The sequence below is a fragment of the Physella acuta genome, unplaced genomic scaffold (assembly GCF_028476545.2).
Source record: "Physella acuta isolate Inbredline_101_S28 unplaced genomic scaffold, ASM2847654v3 ptg000579l, whole genome shotgun sequence".
NCBI classification, from domain to species: Eukaryota; Metazoa; Mollusca; class Gastropoda; family Physidae; genus Physella; species Physella acuta.
The window spans coordinates 860,001-875,860 of NW_026732098.1; the positions used below are offsets into that span (position 1 = coordinate 860,001).

The following is a 15,860-nucleotide window of genomic DNA, read 5'->3' on the forward strand; positions in this document are numbered from 1 at the left end:
TGTATATATAGGTATATATATATATATATATATATATATATATATATATATATATATATGCGTGTGTGTATCTGTCTGACTATTTAACTTTGATTATTTGACTGTTTGATGTGTAGCCCGGACCATTTACGTTGAGAGAAGATAGAAACGAGACTTTCGTCAGACTGTCACTAACCCTAACCCTTAGACTAACCCTAATCCTAAGGTTAACCCTAATCCTAAGGTTAACCCTAATCCTAAGGTTAACCCTAAGACTAAGGTTAACCCTAAGACTAAGGTTAACCCTAACCCTAACCCTAACCCTAATCCTAATCCTAACCCTAACCCTAACCCTAACCCTTAGACTAACCCTAATCCTAAGGTTAACCCTAAGACTAACCCTAACCTTAAGACTAACCCTAACCCTTAGACTAGCCCTAACCCTAAGATTAACCCTAAACCTTAGACTAACCCTAACCATTAGACTAACCATAACCCTTAGGCTAACCCTAACCCTAAGACTAACCCTAATCCTAACACTAACCCCGACCCTAACCCTGACCCTGACCCAAACCCTAGAAGTAAGTCTAATCTATGTCTAGTTCTAGAGACCACACCCTATTTTCTTCTGTTGTTTCATAAAATTAAACGTTTGGGGTAAAAATATCAAAGCAATTACAAGTTGAAAAGTTCGGTCTGACAACACAATGGCGACCATAAAGTTCAAGGTGAATTATTTACATCGTTAGCTGTCTGTAGACGCCATAAGTATGCTTCAAGTACCCTTCAGAGATTCCAAACATAGGAAGGATTATAGTTTTGTCATTTAAAGAGATCAGCAACCAAGGGTTGGTCTAGTTACGGGTTGGTCTTTTCACGGGTTGGTCTAGTCACGGGTTGGTGTAGTGGCGGGTTGGTCTAGTCACGGGTTGGTGTAGTGGCGGGTTGGTCTAGTCACGGGTTGGTGTAGTGGCGGGTTGGTCTAGTCACGGGTTGGTCTAGTGGCGGGTTGGTCTAGTGGCGGGTTGGTCTAGTGGCGGGTTGGTCTAGTCACGGGTTGGTCTAGTCACGGGTTGGTCTAGTCACGGGTTGGTGTAGTCACGGGTTGGTCTAGTCACGGGTTGGTCTAGTCACGGGTTGGTCTAGTCACGGGTTGGTCTAGTCACGGGTTGGTCTAGTCACGGGTTGGTCTAGTCACGGGTTGGTCTTGTCACGGGTTGGTCTAGTGGCTGAGGTACGTCCTGCTAGATCATTACGTTCAAGCTATTTGGTTTAAAATGTTTATTGTATGTACCCCCCACCCCAACGTATGTACCCCCATCCCCACCCCAACGTATGTACCCTCCACCCTCCACCCCAACCTAAGTACCCTCCCCAACCTATTCCTCCCCACCCCAACCTATGTACCTCCATCCCAACCTATTCCTCCCCACCCCAGCCTATGTACCTCCACCCCAACCTATTTACCCCACCCTATGTACCCCACCCTATGTACCCCACCCCATCGAACCGCCCCAAACTGAGTACAACCCTGTCACATTGAATCTACTGTATAAGCTCCCCTGTGTCACACAGACCTGCACCCACTTATTGATCTGTACATCGAGTTAACCCAGGTCAATATGTATTGACAGATTCCAAACGAACGCACGCATGCGCACATAAGCGGAACTCAGACTTCTACATATGATGAACCCATGCGATAATAGACGGTCCTCATCCAAAGTTTTCTAGATACACTTTGTGAATATACTTTTTAGTTGTGGTAGAGTACGTGTTAGTAAAGTTCTAGTTGTGGTACTGGAAAGAGGGGGGGGGGAGGAGTGGTGTGATATTTTTAGTTGTGGTGGAGTGTGTGTGGAAGGGGAGGGGATGGGTAAAGTTCTAGTTGTTGTGGAACGGGGTGTGGTACATTTTATAGATATTGTACCACAAACGTAGATATTGTACCACAAACGTAGATATTGTACCACACACGTAGATGTTGTACCACCCGCACATGTAGATGTTGTACCACCCACACATGTAGATGTTGTACCACACATGTAGATGTTGTACCACACATGTAGATGTTGTACCACACACGTAGATGTTGTACCACACATGTAGATGTTGTACCACACATGTAGATGTTGTACCACACATGTAGATGTTGTACCACAAATGTAGATGTTGTACCACAAATGTAGATGTTGTACCACACATGTAGATGTACCACACATGAAGATGTTGTACCACACATGTAGATGTTGTACCACCCACACATGTAGATGTTGTACCACACATGTAGAATTTGTACCACACATGAAGATGTTGTACCACCCACACATGTAGATGTTGTACCACACATGTAGATGTTATACATTTCGCTATATCTATATCACAGTACACCCAACAAGTTCAGAAAAGGCTGACAATGATTCAGAGAGATCCCGGGTTTTGTGTGTGAGGTGGGGGTGTCGGTGTGTGTGGGAAGAGAAGGGGTCACAAAAAACATCTTATCCTAGTAAATACAGAGGAGCTCTTTATCGAGAAGACACATGTCACATAAGACATAAACTATCGACGCATCGATGATAAAACATTGTAGGCCTACTTAACCTGAGTAAAATTACACCCGGGTACTTATGTTGACACAAGGAAACGCTGTAACAGTGCTAACACTCGGGAGCTAGTTGACTTAAAGCAATGTTACTTCAATTAATGTCATACGACTGTTAACAGATGACTGCGGCCGATAACAATAAGATTGTTGAAAACTTGTACATACCTTCAAGTTTGATGAAGAATGACTTGTCGTTCCGTGATGTTTCTTTCTGTACTGGAGTAGCAGGCCGAGACTCCGCGAGATTAGGCGAGGTTGGGGTCATGTTGATGTGTTTGTGAACTTGTTTTACCAACACAGTTCACTGCTCGTGTGGTGAGTTGTTGTCAGCCGTTGGTGTTGTTATTGTGGTCCGTTTAGTTGTGTGTCATGTTGTTATTGTGGTCCAGTTGTCTGTCATGTTGTTATTGTGGTCCAGTTTGTTGTCTGTCGTGTTGTTATTGTGGTCCAGTTGGTCTAGTATTTATACCAGAAAATAAGGATGGATGAAAGTATAAACTAAAAGACAGTGCACTTTAACGTCTGACTTCTGTATTTTTTACTACCACTAGCCGCCGGTACCCGTTACACGTGAATTATAGGCCTATATATTTTTATTGTTATACTTGTTTAAGATAAATATTTTATAAAATAGTTATTGATCAAAACGCAATGTGCTTTACTATACGTTGAACAAAGCAAAGAAATAACTAAATAGCTGAAAATCCGACACATTAAAAATAACATAGGCTACCAATATCTGTTAGAAAAATTAAAACCAAATTATAGGCTATACATTATTAGTCAACACAACACCATATTAAATGCACACACTAAACAAGAGACTCAAATGATTCCGTTAATAAACCCGGCTGTTCAATGATTTTTTTGTTGTTTTTCAAACTAATTAGTTTAGGCCGAGAAAATTGTATACATTTCATATCGTAAGTCTTGATAAGAGGATCTGTAGAGCTAAATAAATTTTGAATGAAATAGTTCATTTCTTTATATTTAAAATTTGAAGATGGCGCCATTAGTTTTGTGTTCTATCCTCAGTTTAAACATGTATCATGTGACGTCATTGTTTATTGCGTTCTTGACACGACAATAAACGCTTTAGTTAGAAATCTGTTTCTACATTCGAATATGCCTTTATTTTTATTTTCCTCCATGAAATAAAATTTAGTTTATACCTTTATACCATTCACCATAATATTTTCAACAAAAGTCCGTATCTTTAAGTTCTCCATATATCGCTGAACATGCTGACGACGTTGCCAAAGAGAGAGAGAGAGAAGAGAGAGAGAGAGAGAGAGAGAGAGAGAGAGAGAGAGAGAGAGAGAGAAGTGCGCACATGGGCTTTTATATATTAGGATTGTAGATTTGTGTAGTGGATTATGTTAGGGTATGTATTCTAGAGATTGTGCTATTGTCTTGTATATGTCACCCATTCGACTAAGTAGAATAGACTTTATTACCCTATAATTTTGGTGTACTTGATTAAAGTTTGGGATATTGTAATTCAACCGAAAATCATTAAATTATTAGAATAACAGAAACAGAAGGCGTCACATAGAGTGTGCGTGTACGTGTGTGTGAGAGAGAGAGACAGAGAGAGAGAGAGAGAGAGAGAGAGAGAGAGAGAGAGAGAGACTTAACCTACTTTGACCTTACATGACCTTAGCTTGACCTAAATCCTATGATGACAGTGACCATCACAGTTTCAAACAACCAATCGAGCTATAAATAAACTGGGAAACCCAAACATCCGGTCAATATCTGCACCAAGCTGGGTCGAGGTTGTGGGTTCTAAAACATTTGTGGTCAATTCTATTCTTATCCTGACGTCATAGCCTCGAGGTTTTCATTTCTAAAACAAAGCTGGTCAGCACGTGCAATGGTCACGTGATACCCGTCTTACACACCCCCAATGAAGAAGACAGTCAAACAATTCTATTGTGCTTTTATCATGCAGCTTATGGCTTTCTATTGAGGGAAAACCAAAACATCATCTGATGGTGGTGTTGGGTGAATAGGTAAACATAATGTTAAAAAAACACGAGGTCAATACGTTTCATCACATTTAATACGAGAAATACAAGAAATTTAAGAAATACAAGATAAACAAGAAATACAAGAAATACAAGAAATACAAGAAATACAAGATATACAAGATATACAAGAAATTTAAGAAATATTACAAATACAAGAAATACAAGAAATATAAGAAATATAAGAAATAGGACTGTAAGAAATACAGGAAATACAAGAAATGCAAGAAATACAAGAAATACAAGAAATACAAGAAATACAAGAAATTTAAGAAATACAAAATATACAAGAAATTCAAGAAATACATCGAATGTAAAAAATTAAACTTAACTTGTCAACACCACAATATATAAAACTACTAAAACACCATCACTACATGAACACAATTATTTTAGTTCTCCTACATAAGTAAAGAAATACATTTTTTAAAATGTAACAAATTTCAATTAAAGTAGCATTAAGCGTCTCGGATAATGTTTTATTCAACACAAATTAACTTCATTATTACAAAAATCGTTTTTGGTGTTGCAAAATTGTAAAAATGTGCCTTTACTGTGGAATCAAAGAATAATGATCAATTTGATACTGTGTTGTTTACTTAACGATAAATGATTGTACAAGCACATGTGACATAAACATTTCATCTGACGAAAAACCATCTTCTAATGTGCATAAAACCTGTAAAAATGTCTTTAAAATAGCTTTCAACAAATATATGTTTAAAAAGTTTAAAGAAAGTAAATGAGTGACGTGTTTCTAGAGAAACTAGAACAAGAAAGATGGGTTACCACTGGGCAGTGGCGTAGCGAGGTCGGGTGTCACCCGGTGCGGCACTTAATGGTGTCACCCCCCCAGAGGCATAGAGACCCTTCCCAGGGACAAACTTTCAAATTTTCGATTTGCACCCCCCCCTCAAATTTTCGATTTGCACCCCCCCCCCCCTCGAGTTTTCGATTTGCACCCCCCCCCCTCAAACTTTCGATTTCCACCCCCCCCCCTCGAGTTTTTCTCTATATATTTTGCTATTTTTTGCCTTGGTGTCACCCCCCTAAATGGTGTCACCCGGTGCGGTCCGCACCCCCCGCCCCCCCCCTCGCTACGCCCCTGCCACTGGGGACAGTTGGAGAATCTAGCACAAGAAAGATAGGTTACCACTGGGGACAGTTGGATAAACTAGCACACGAAAGATGGGTTACCACTGGGGACAGTTGGAGAAACTAGCAAAAGAAAGATAGGTTACCACTGGGGACAGTTGGATAAACTAGCACACGAAAGATAGGTTACCACTGGGGACAGTTGGATAAACTAGCACACGAAAAATAGGTTACCACTGGGGACAGTTGGATAAACTAGCACAAGAAAGATAGGTTACCACTGGGGACAGTTGGATAAACTAGCACACGAAAAATAGGTTACCACTGGGGACAGTTGGATAAACTAGCACACGAAAGATAGGTTACCACTGGGGACAGTTGGATAAACTAGCACACGAAAAATAGGTTACCACTGGGGACAGTTGGATAAACTAGCACAAGAAAGATAGGTTACCACTGGGGACAGTTGGATAAACTAGCACACGAAAAATAGGTTACCACTGGGGACAGTTGGAGAATCTAGCACAAGAAAGATAGGTTACCACTGGGGACAGTTGGATAAACTAGAACACGAAAGATGGGTTACCACTGTGGACAGTTGAAGAAACCATTTTTTGACTGGAAAGCTGTGGCTAACTGAAACTACAACAACTACTAAGTATATTTAAAAATTGTTTAAAAAAAACTCGAAAAAAGTGTCATAGTATTAAATACGATTAATCAAAAAAGGCCAAAAATAATGCAATTATATTTAATTGAGAATTACAAGGGCCTAATTTTCATCTCAGATGTGTTAATTCTATTTTTATCTTGTGTGATGTAGTACCAAATCAAGCCTTTCATGAACTCTCGGTTCGACCAGACCCCGTTCAAATTGGTGTAGCCACACCCAGAGTACCACCACCCCCCTTGGAGCCAAGTGGCGCAGTAGATGCCGCTGCTGTCATAAGCCCTGTCGTAGGTTGCGAACCAGCGGTTGCTGTTGTCTTCCAGAATTCTCGTGCCGTTACCCGAGAATCCACTAAGATAAAGTCTGTAGAACTCACTCTCGTTCGACAGTTTAAAAACTGAATAAGAGACGTAGTACGTTTGGCCTAGGTAGGTAAAGTCGACTCTTAGCTCGTGTGATCTGTTCAACAGACAGTAAATGTTTTCGTTGCCCAGGTAAAATTCTCCAGCGTCGAAGTCTCCGAACCCGTGTTTGTATTCCTCCCAGTTGCGGTAAAAGTCCACGACACCGGAGACGCGACGTTGGAAAATTGTCCAGCCCCCTCCATCTGTCACTGTGTCACACATGACGACAAGACCAGACGACAGTTGTAAAAGTTGTCTGGGGTTGCTGGAGTTCCTCAGATCCATGCATGACTTGTAAGTTGATGTGTTGTAAATCACATTGCTTTTGTTTACAATCACAGAGTTTTGCTCTGGGTGGGAGAAAATAATAGGTGTATGTGATGTATGCTACTTACATGTGTAATAGTTGTAATGGTCAAAGTGTTACAAGACCCCATACCTAGACAAGCAGCAGTGTTACAAGATCCCATACCTAGACAAGCAGCAGTGTTACAAGATCCCATACCTAGACAAGCAGCAGTGTTACAAGATCCCATACCTAGACAAGCAGCAGTGTTACAAGATCCCATACCTAGACAAGCAACAGTGTTACAAGATCCCATAGACAAGCAGCAGTGTTACAAGATCCCATACCTAGACAAGCAGCAGTGTTACAAGATCCCATACCTAGACAAGCAGCAGTGTTACAAGATCCCATACCTAGACAAGCAGCAGTGTTACAAGATCCCATACCTAGACAAGCAGCAGTGTTACAAGATCCCATACCTAGACAAGCAGCAGTGTTACAAGATCCCATACCTAGACAAGCAGCAGTGTTACAAGATCCCATAGACAAGCAGCAGTGTTACAAGATCCCATACCTAGACAAGCAGCAGTGTTACAAGATCCCATACCTAGACAAGCAGCAGTGTTACAAGATCCCATACCTAGACAAGCACCAGTGTTACAAGATCCCATAGACAAGCAGCAGTGTTACAAGATCCCATACCTAGACAAGCAGCAGTGTTACAAGATCCCATACCTAGACAAGCAGCAGTGTTACAAGATCCCATAGACAAGCAGCAGTGTTACAAGATCCCATACCTAGACAAGCAGCAGTGTTACAAGATCCCATACCTAGACAAGCAGCAGTGTTACAAGATCCCATACCTAGACAAGCAGCAGTGTTACAAGATCCCATAGACAAGCAGCAGTGTTACAAGATCCCATACCTAGACAAGCAGCAGTGTTACAAGATCCCATACCTAGACAAGCAGCAGTGTTACAAGATCCCATAGACAAGCAGCAGTGTTACAAGATCCCATACCTAGACAAGCAGCAGTGTTACAAGATCCCATACCTAGACAAGCAGCAGTGTTACAAGATCCCATACCTAGACAAGCAGCAGTGTTACAAGATCCCATACCTAGACAAGCAGCAGTGTTACAAGATCCCATAGACAAGCAGCAGTGTTACAAGATCCCATACCTAGACAAGCAGCAGTGTTACAAGATCCCATACCTAGACAAGCAGCAGTGTTACAAGATCCCATACCTAGACAAGCAGCAGTGTTACAAGATCCCATACCTAGACAAGCAGCAGTGTTACAAGATCCCATACCTAGACAAGCAGCAGTGTTACAAGATCCCATACCTAGACAAGCAGCAGTGTTACAAGATCCCATACCTAGACAAGCAGCAGTGTTACAAGATCCCATCCTGCCATTGCCGATGAAGTTGACCGTCTCATTGACTTGACAGAACGTCTTGTCCAAGGAGAAATACTTGGCCTCGGGTGGTGGCTGAGGGACTGACACGTCGACACGGTTTTCTGGAATCATCCAGTGACCTGGGGTTGGGCAGAGTGCAGACCAAATTATCTCTTTATAGAAACATATGAACTCCACTTCATCTGCCCAATTGATCGTTAGGTCTATAGTGGAATCTTTACGTTTTTTATTGTTAGTTGTACAGTGTTGTTAGAACCACACAGTAAAGTCAGGAAATGAACAAGAGTGGGGTCATAATGTAAGGGTGACCCATGGGTCGTGATGTGAGGGTGACCCGTGGGTCAAGATGTGAGGGTGACCCGTGGGTCAAGATGTGAGGGTGACCCGTGGGTAATGATGTGGGGGTGACCCATGGGTCATGATGTGAGGGTGACCCGTGGGTCATGATGTGAGGGTGACCCATGGGTCATAATGTAAGGGCGACCCATGGGTCATGATGTGAGGGTGACCCATGGGTCATAATGTAAGGGCGACCCATGGGTCATAATGTGAGGGTGACCCGTGGGTCATGATGTGAGGGTGACCGTATACGTGTGTGTACGTATTATACTTGTGTTGTATGTGTGTGTTTTATATATGTATGTATGTGTGAATGTGTTTTATATGTGTGTGTATGTGTTTTATATGTGTGTGTATATGTGTATGTATGTGTTTTATATGAGTGTATGTGTCTTATGTGTGTGTGTATGCGTCTGTATGTGTTTTATATGTGTGTATGTGTGTGTATGTGTTTTATATATGTGTGTATGTATGTCTGTATGTGTTTTATATGTGTGTGTATGTGTGTGTATGTGTTATATATATGCGTGTATGTCTGTATGTGTTATTTATATGTATACCTACCGAGGGTACAAACGCCAGTGGTCTGGTCATACATGAGATTCCGGCAGTCGTTTTTGCTGATGGCACATTTGGAGGCACAGTTGATCATGGTGCTGGTCACGTGATGTTCTGCTAGGGGCAGCATCTTCAAACCTGTTCTGTTGGTGGCCACGTACTCGTAGTTGGCCACCTCACAGTGGACGGCCAGAGCTGTCAAGTAGGGGTCAGTCTGATTACAACAACGCTACACTACACTAGACGGCTAATCTCTGGACGGCTAATCTCTGGACGGCCAACCTCTGGACGGCCAGAGCTGTCAAGTAGGGGTCAGTTTCATTACAACAACGCTACACTACACTAGACGGCTAATCTCTGGACGGCCAACCTCTGGACGGCCACCGCTGTCAAGTAGGGGTCAGTTTGATTACAACAACGCTACACTACACTAGACGGCCAATCTCTGGACGGCCAGAGCTGTCAAGTAGGGGTCACTTTCATTACAACAACGCTACACTACACTAGACGGCTAATCTCTGGACGGCCAACCTCTGGACGGCCAGAGCTGTCAAGCATGGGTCACTTTCATTACAACAACGCTACACTACACTAGACGGCTAATCTCTGGACGGCCAACCTCTGGACGGCCAGAGCTGTCAAGTAGGGGTCACTTTCATTACAACAACGCTACACTACACTAGACGGCTAATCTCTGGACGGCCAGAGCGGTCCAGTTATCGGGAACAGAGTTAGCATTTGAGTGAAACAACGTAACACGACTGATATAAGTAGAATCATACCATGACAAGTGTTAAAATGTAACATAGAAGGTAAAATATTTTCAAGGACATTTCCATGGTAGTCATGTATGTATCTACAAAAATGGAGTTTAATGTAGACTACATTGTTTAGTTTTTACTGTATTTCATCGAATAAAAAGAAAGGCAAATACACCGACTGGCTTGGGTCGGGTGAAGTAGAGTTCACCTGGTTCAGTGAACTCGGCATATGAAAGGATAGTATGGCCATCAGCACTATGCCATGGCGCGTTTAGTTTGACTGCTCACTGAGTCAGGTACCCATTAGAGCTAGGTGAACTCAGGAACGTCATACGGTCAGGTACCCATCAGAGCTGGGTGAACTCAGGGACTTCATACAGACTAGAGTCCGTATTACGAACTCAAGACTTTCAGGTTAGCACATGTGTGCTCTACCACCCGACAGCACAGTTCGCTCAGTCCATTACGACTTTTTATACATGAAATATAAAATATATTCACTGTCGAACATTTTTTAAACCAATATTTTATTTTAAAAATATTTTATCCACTAATGAAGTGACGCTTTAATTAACGCTCCACCAAGTACTTTAGAATCAGCTTTAAAAATACAAATGACTTTATGTAAAAAATAACCTCAAAAAATTATTGTGACTTGATAACAAATTTAACTTGCAAGAGTGATACACACAAATTTAAACATTTTCAATTAATCAAACTTGCAAGAGTGATACACACACATTTAAACATTTTCAATTAATCAAAAGATTTTAAGTTGAGTAATTTAATATTGCGTACGTTACAATTTGAGAATATGAAAATTATTTTACTTAATATTTGATGAAAAATATTTAATATATGCAAATAATATTTCAAAATAAAATGTGATGCGTAATCACAAAAAAGAAATCAAGAATCTTGTAAAGTCGAGAAAATAAAAGTAAACTTCGCGGAGTCTGTTAAGAAGAGAAATAAATGTAAAAGACATTTATTTACAGTTGAGGATGAATAAAAATGCCAGAAAATTATACTCCATCTTTAATCCACTAACTCTAAATATCAGACAAGATTAGGGTTCAGTTCTTTAATCCGCTAACTCTAAATACCAGACAAGATTAGGGTTCAGTTGTGCTGATATTTATTTCCCGAGCTGGGTGACCTAAATATACCCTTGAGGACAAAAACGGAGACTAGCTGGGCACTTAGGGATGAAACAAGTGTTGGATCAATATGCCAAGTATTAGCTAAACTCCTCTTCATGTTTCACTTTGTTTTATTATTTACACTGAGTGTGTAGTTGGTTGAACACAGTGTAGCTTTCTACAGGGTCTAGTGCATTTAATTCATTAAGGGTTCAGCTATTTAGCTTGGCTAATCGTTGACTGGCTGCAGCTAAAATCGTGTGCATGTAATTAAGTTAGGGTTCAGTAAAGGTTTGGGTGATATAGAAGTACTGGCTAGAACTTAGTGCATGCAAGCAATATGTAACCGCTCAAGTATAGAGAGATCTCACATGGTCAGCCAGTTCTGTTTTGTCTTGTCTAGGTTTTGATAACTTTATAGCCGTCTAAATGGCCGTCCATTCTATCAACCAGCACGTATAACAACCAGCCGTCTAAATGGCCGTCCATTCTATCAACCAGCCGTCTAAATGGCCGTCCATTCTTTCAACCAGCTGTCTAAATGACCGTCCATTCTATCAACCAGCCGTCTAAATGGCCGTCCATTCTATCAACCAGCCGTCTAAATGACCGTCCTTTCTATCAACCAGCCGTCTAAATGACCGTCCATCCTATCAACCAGCCGTCTAAATGACCGTCCATTCTATCAACCAGTCGTCTAAATGGCCGTCCATTCTATCAACCAGCCGTCTAAATGGCCGTCCATTCCATCAACCAGCACTTACAACAACCACCCGTCTAAATGGCCGTCCATTCTATCAACCAGCCGTCTAAATGACCGTCCATTCTATCAACCAGCCGTCTAAATGACCGTTCATTCTATCAACCAGACGTCTAAATGACCGTCCATTCTATCAATCAGCCGTCTAAATGACCGTCCATTCTATCAACCAGCCGTCTAAATGACCGTCCATTCTATCAACCAGCCGTCTAAATGACCGTCCATTCTATCAACCAGCCGTCTAAATGACCGTCCATTCTATCAACCAGCTGTCTAAATGACCGTCCATTCTATCAACCAGCCGTCTAAATGACCGTCCATGCTATCAACCAGCCGTCTAAATGACCGTCCATTCTATCAACCAGTCGTCTAAATGGCCGTCAATTCTATCAACCAGCCGTCTAAATGACCGTCCATTCTATCAACCAGCCGTCTAAATGACCGTCCATCCTATCAACCAGCCGTCTAACTGAACGTCCATTCTATCAACCAGCCGTCTAAATGACCGTCCATTCTATCAACCAGCCGTCTAAATGACCGTCCATTCTATCAACCAGCCGTCTAAATGACCGTCCATGCTATCAACCAGCCGTCTAAATGACCGTCCATTCTATCAACCAGCCGTCTAAATGACCGTCCATTCTATCAACCAGCTGTCTAAATGACCGTCCATTCCATCAACCAGCCGTCGAAATGACCGTCCATTCTATCAACCAGCCGTCGAAATGACCGTCCATTCTATCAACCAGCCGTCTAAATGACCGTCCATTCTATCAACCAGCACGTAATACAGCCAGCCGTCTAAATGGCCGTCCATTCTATCAACCAGCCGTCTAAATGACCGTCCCGGGCACCCATTAAAGCTGAAGTAAAGAAAACGTTTTGAATTATTGACTAGAAGAAACTTCTCGAAAGTTTCGCACGACTGACGAGAGATTCAGCCACACAGGATAGTTATCTCGCCTCAACTGGTTACTCGCCGTCTTAGGGTTAGTAGGTAACAGTGTATCCTAACCAATATCCTAATCAATATCCTAACCAATATCCTAATCAATATTCTAATTCTAACCAATATCCTATCCAATATCCTTATCAATATCCTGATTCTAACCAATATCCTAACCAATATCGTAACCAATATCCTAACCAATATCTTAATCATTATCCTAACTAATTTCTAAATATTCTCCAGAATGTTAAAAATAAAAAATATCTGATGTCATAAATAATATCCTAAATAATTATCAAAGAAATATCCTAAAAACCCTAATAATATCCTAATTTAAATAATATCTCAAGGAGCATGAAAATGAATTAATAAAATTAATATCCTAATAATAGAAATAAGCCGGGGCGGAACTACCCTACCGTAAGACCACGCAAAACGGGAGAAGGGTTGGGGGGATGGTTAGGCCTGGCCGTTTATGTAGCCCAAAATCCGACCATATTTTTTTTTATCTCGATAGACTGATGGTTTTTGTACAAACAGATCTACTACAGCAGTGATGGCTCTACAGAAACTAACACCTTCAAACCTTTCCATGACTTATCTCTCCTCTTTAAATAGTCCAATGGGATGCCCAAAAACTTATTTTAATACTTTTGTACTAAACAAATCAAAAAGCAATTACTCCACTTAATTATCATCACAATAAGACATACTAAAGATTAACACACGTATAAAAATGTCTTCAAAAAAGTTAAGTAAATGCAATAAAAAAAACCCAATACGTTTGAGCGGCTTGCCAGATACGAAGCTACTCTTTTCACAATTTTCCACGTGTATAAAATAGCTTTAAAAATATCTCGAAGTTTTTAAAACACGATTACATCAGGCCTGAATTTAGTTAGGAAATATTTTAATTTATTGAATGACGTAAAATTCAGTTAGACTGGCTCTATATTCTTTTGGGGGGGGGGGGGGGGGGGAGGGAGGGGGTGGTCTCCTGTTCTACCACTGGAAGTAACATGATCATTACATTTATTATCTTCCAACTGATCTCCTTATACAAATCAAAGAATCGATTATTCTAATTTGTGATCAAATTATTTGTAATATATTTTCTACGTTAGCAACATAATTAACATCTCTATAAGGAGTCTAACCTCAGCTAGGTGACGCAGGTTTGTTAATCTAAGGGAGAGAACTGAGGAAATTTAACCTGTGTTTAGTTGTTTCCCTTGAAATGCAAAACTTGAACATTTAAGTTGTTGGTACATTTGTTTACTTTTGAAAATCAAACTAAAGCGGCATTTTTCCAAAATTAAACATAATAATTCATCATTAGGATTCAATGTTAGGTCTAGAGTTGGAGATTCAGTTAGGTCTTGAGTCTAGAGCTAGAGATCCACGTAAGTCCAGCCTTATGCGTATAGTCACTAGAGAGGTTGATGAAGCTGAGTTTTAAGAATCACGGGAAAACTACTGTATTAGCTGACAGAACTTTCTGGGTCCCTGAGTCCTTCACTTTACTGGAGAAGTATCTTTAATTGTGTTCGTATGTTTGACCTCTGTCAAGCTACAACAGAAACATACACATTCTAAATCACATTATATTACCCGTCTTTTCTGCTGCAGTAAAATAAAAAGTTTGTCCCAATGTTAAAAAATTAAAGAAAATCATTATTAAACACTGTTTTTTTAATGTCATTTTTAATTAATCAAAGTAAACAAACAAATTTGTTTTCAAATTGAAAAATCTTTTAACATTTTATCTAAAACATATTTATTACTTACATTTTCAAGTTATTTTTAATGAATTTGTTTACGTCTGTGAAAATTCCATCAAAGTGTCTCTTGGTTAGCAAGAACACTGTCAATCAATTAAATTCCCACTAAACAATCTGTTTCATTAACCTCAAAGTATTTAGCACGAAATCTTAACCTCATTAATAGCGTTTGAATAGTTTAGCTCGGTAAATTTTTCTCAATCAAGATTTTAAAACTTAAAAAAAAACATTCATATCTGAGAAAAAAAGTTGAATTCGAAAAACTGAATGCAAATATCAGCAATATGGTTTAGAATATATAAAAAATTTGTTTTTAGACATATTTTATAAAAGTTGTTTTAAAATTTTTAATATTTAAGAAGTATTTTACTGGAGAAGAACATAAATATTTAAAGTTTAAGAGAAGTTCAAAAGAGCTTGTTTGTCCAATCACACGGGTTTAGCTCTGATTGTCCAATCACACGGGTTTAGCTCTGGTTGTCCAATCACACGGGTTTAGCTCTGGTTGTCCAATCACATGGGTTTAGCTCTGGTTGTCCAATCACACGGGTTTAGCTCTGATTGTCCAATCACACGGGTTTAGCTCTGGTTGTCCAATCACACGGGTTTAGCTCTGGTTGTCCAATCACACGGGTTTAGCTCTGGTTGTTTGTCCAATCACACGGGTTTAGCTCTGGTTGTTTGTCCAATCACACGAGTTTAGCTCTGATTGTCCAATCACACGGGTTTAGCTCTGGTTGTCCAATCACACGGGTTTAGCTCTGGTTGTCCAATCACACGGGTTTAGCTCTGGTTGTCCAATCACACGGGTTTAGCTCTGGTTGTTTGTCCAATCACACGGGTTTAGCTCTGGTTGTCCAATCACACGGGTTTAGCTCTGGTTGTTTGTCCAATCACACGGGTTTAGCTCTGGTTGTCCAATCACACGGGTTTAGCTCTGGTTGTTTGTCCAATCACACGGGTTTAGCTCTGGTTGTTTGTCCAATCACACGGGTTTAGCTCTGGTTGTTTGTCCAATCACACGGGTTTAGCTCTGATTGTCCAATCACACGGGTTTAGCTCTGGTTGTCCAATCACAC

The 15,860-nt window shown here is 40.5% G+C and overlaps 1 protein-coding gene across 1 annotated transcript; it reads right to left on the bottom strand.

The window, feature by feature from the left end:
* Positions 1-6,471: 6,471 nt before the first annotated feature.
* Positions 6,472-11,185, bottom strand: LOC131947016 (fibrinogen-like protein A). The gene is made up of 4 exons (XM_059308098.1): positions 11,146-11,185; positions 9,395-9,583; positions 8,485-8,610; positions 6,472-7,133 (listed from the first exon to the last, which is right to left on the bottom strand). The coding sequence occupies exons 1-4, from the start codon at positions 11,183-11,185 to the stop codon at positions 6,472-6,474; spliced, it is 1,017 nt and encodes a 338-aa protein (XP_059164081.1).
* Positions 11,186-15,860: the final 4,675 nt, after the last annotated feature.

Excerpts from the sequence above, each read along its gene's own strand:
- LOC131947016 (XM_059308098.1), bottom strand. The coding sequence starts at position 11,185 with ATGGAGTATAATTTTCTGGCATTTTTATTCATCCTCAACT. Across the intron at positions 9,584-11,145 it reads ATTTTTATTCATCCTCAACT|CTCTGGCCGTCCACTGTGAG; the intron begins GTAAATAAATGT and ends CCTACTTGACAG. Across the intron at positions 7,134-8,484 it reads GGTCAACTTCATCGGCAATG|AGCAAAACTCTGTGATTGTA; the intron begins GCAGGATGGGAT and ends TCTCCCACCCAG.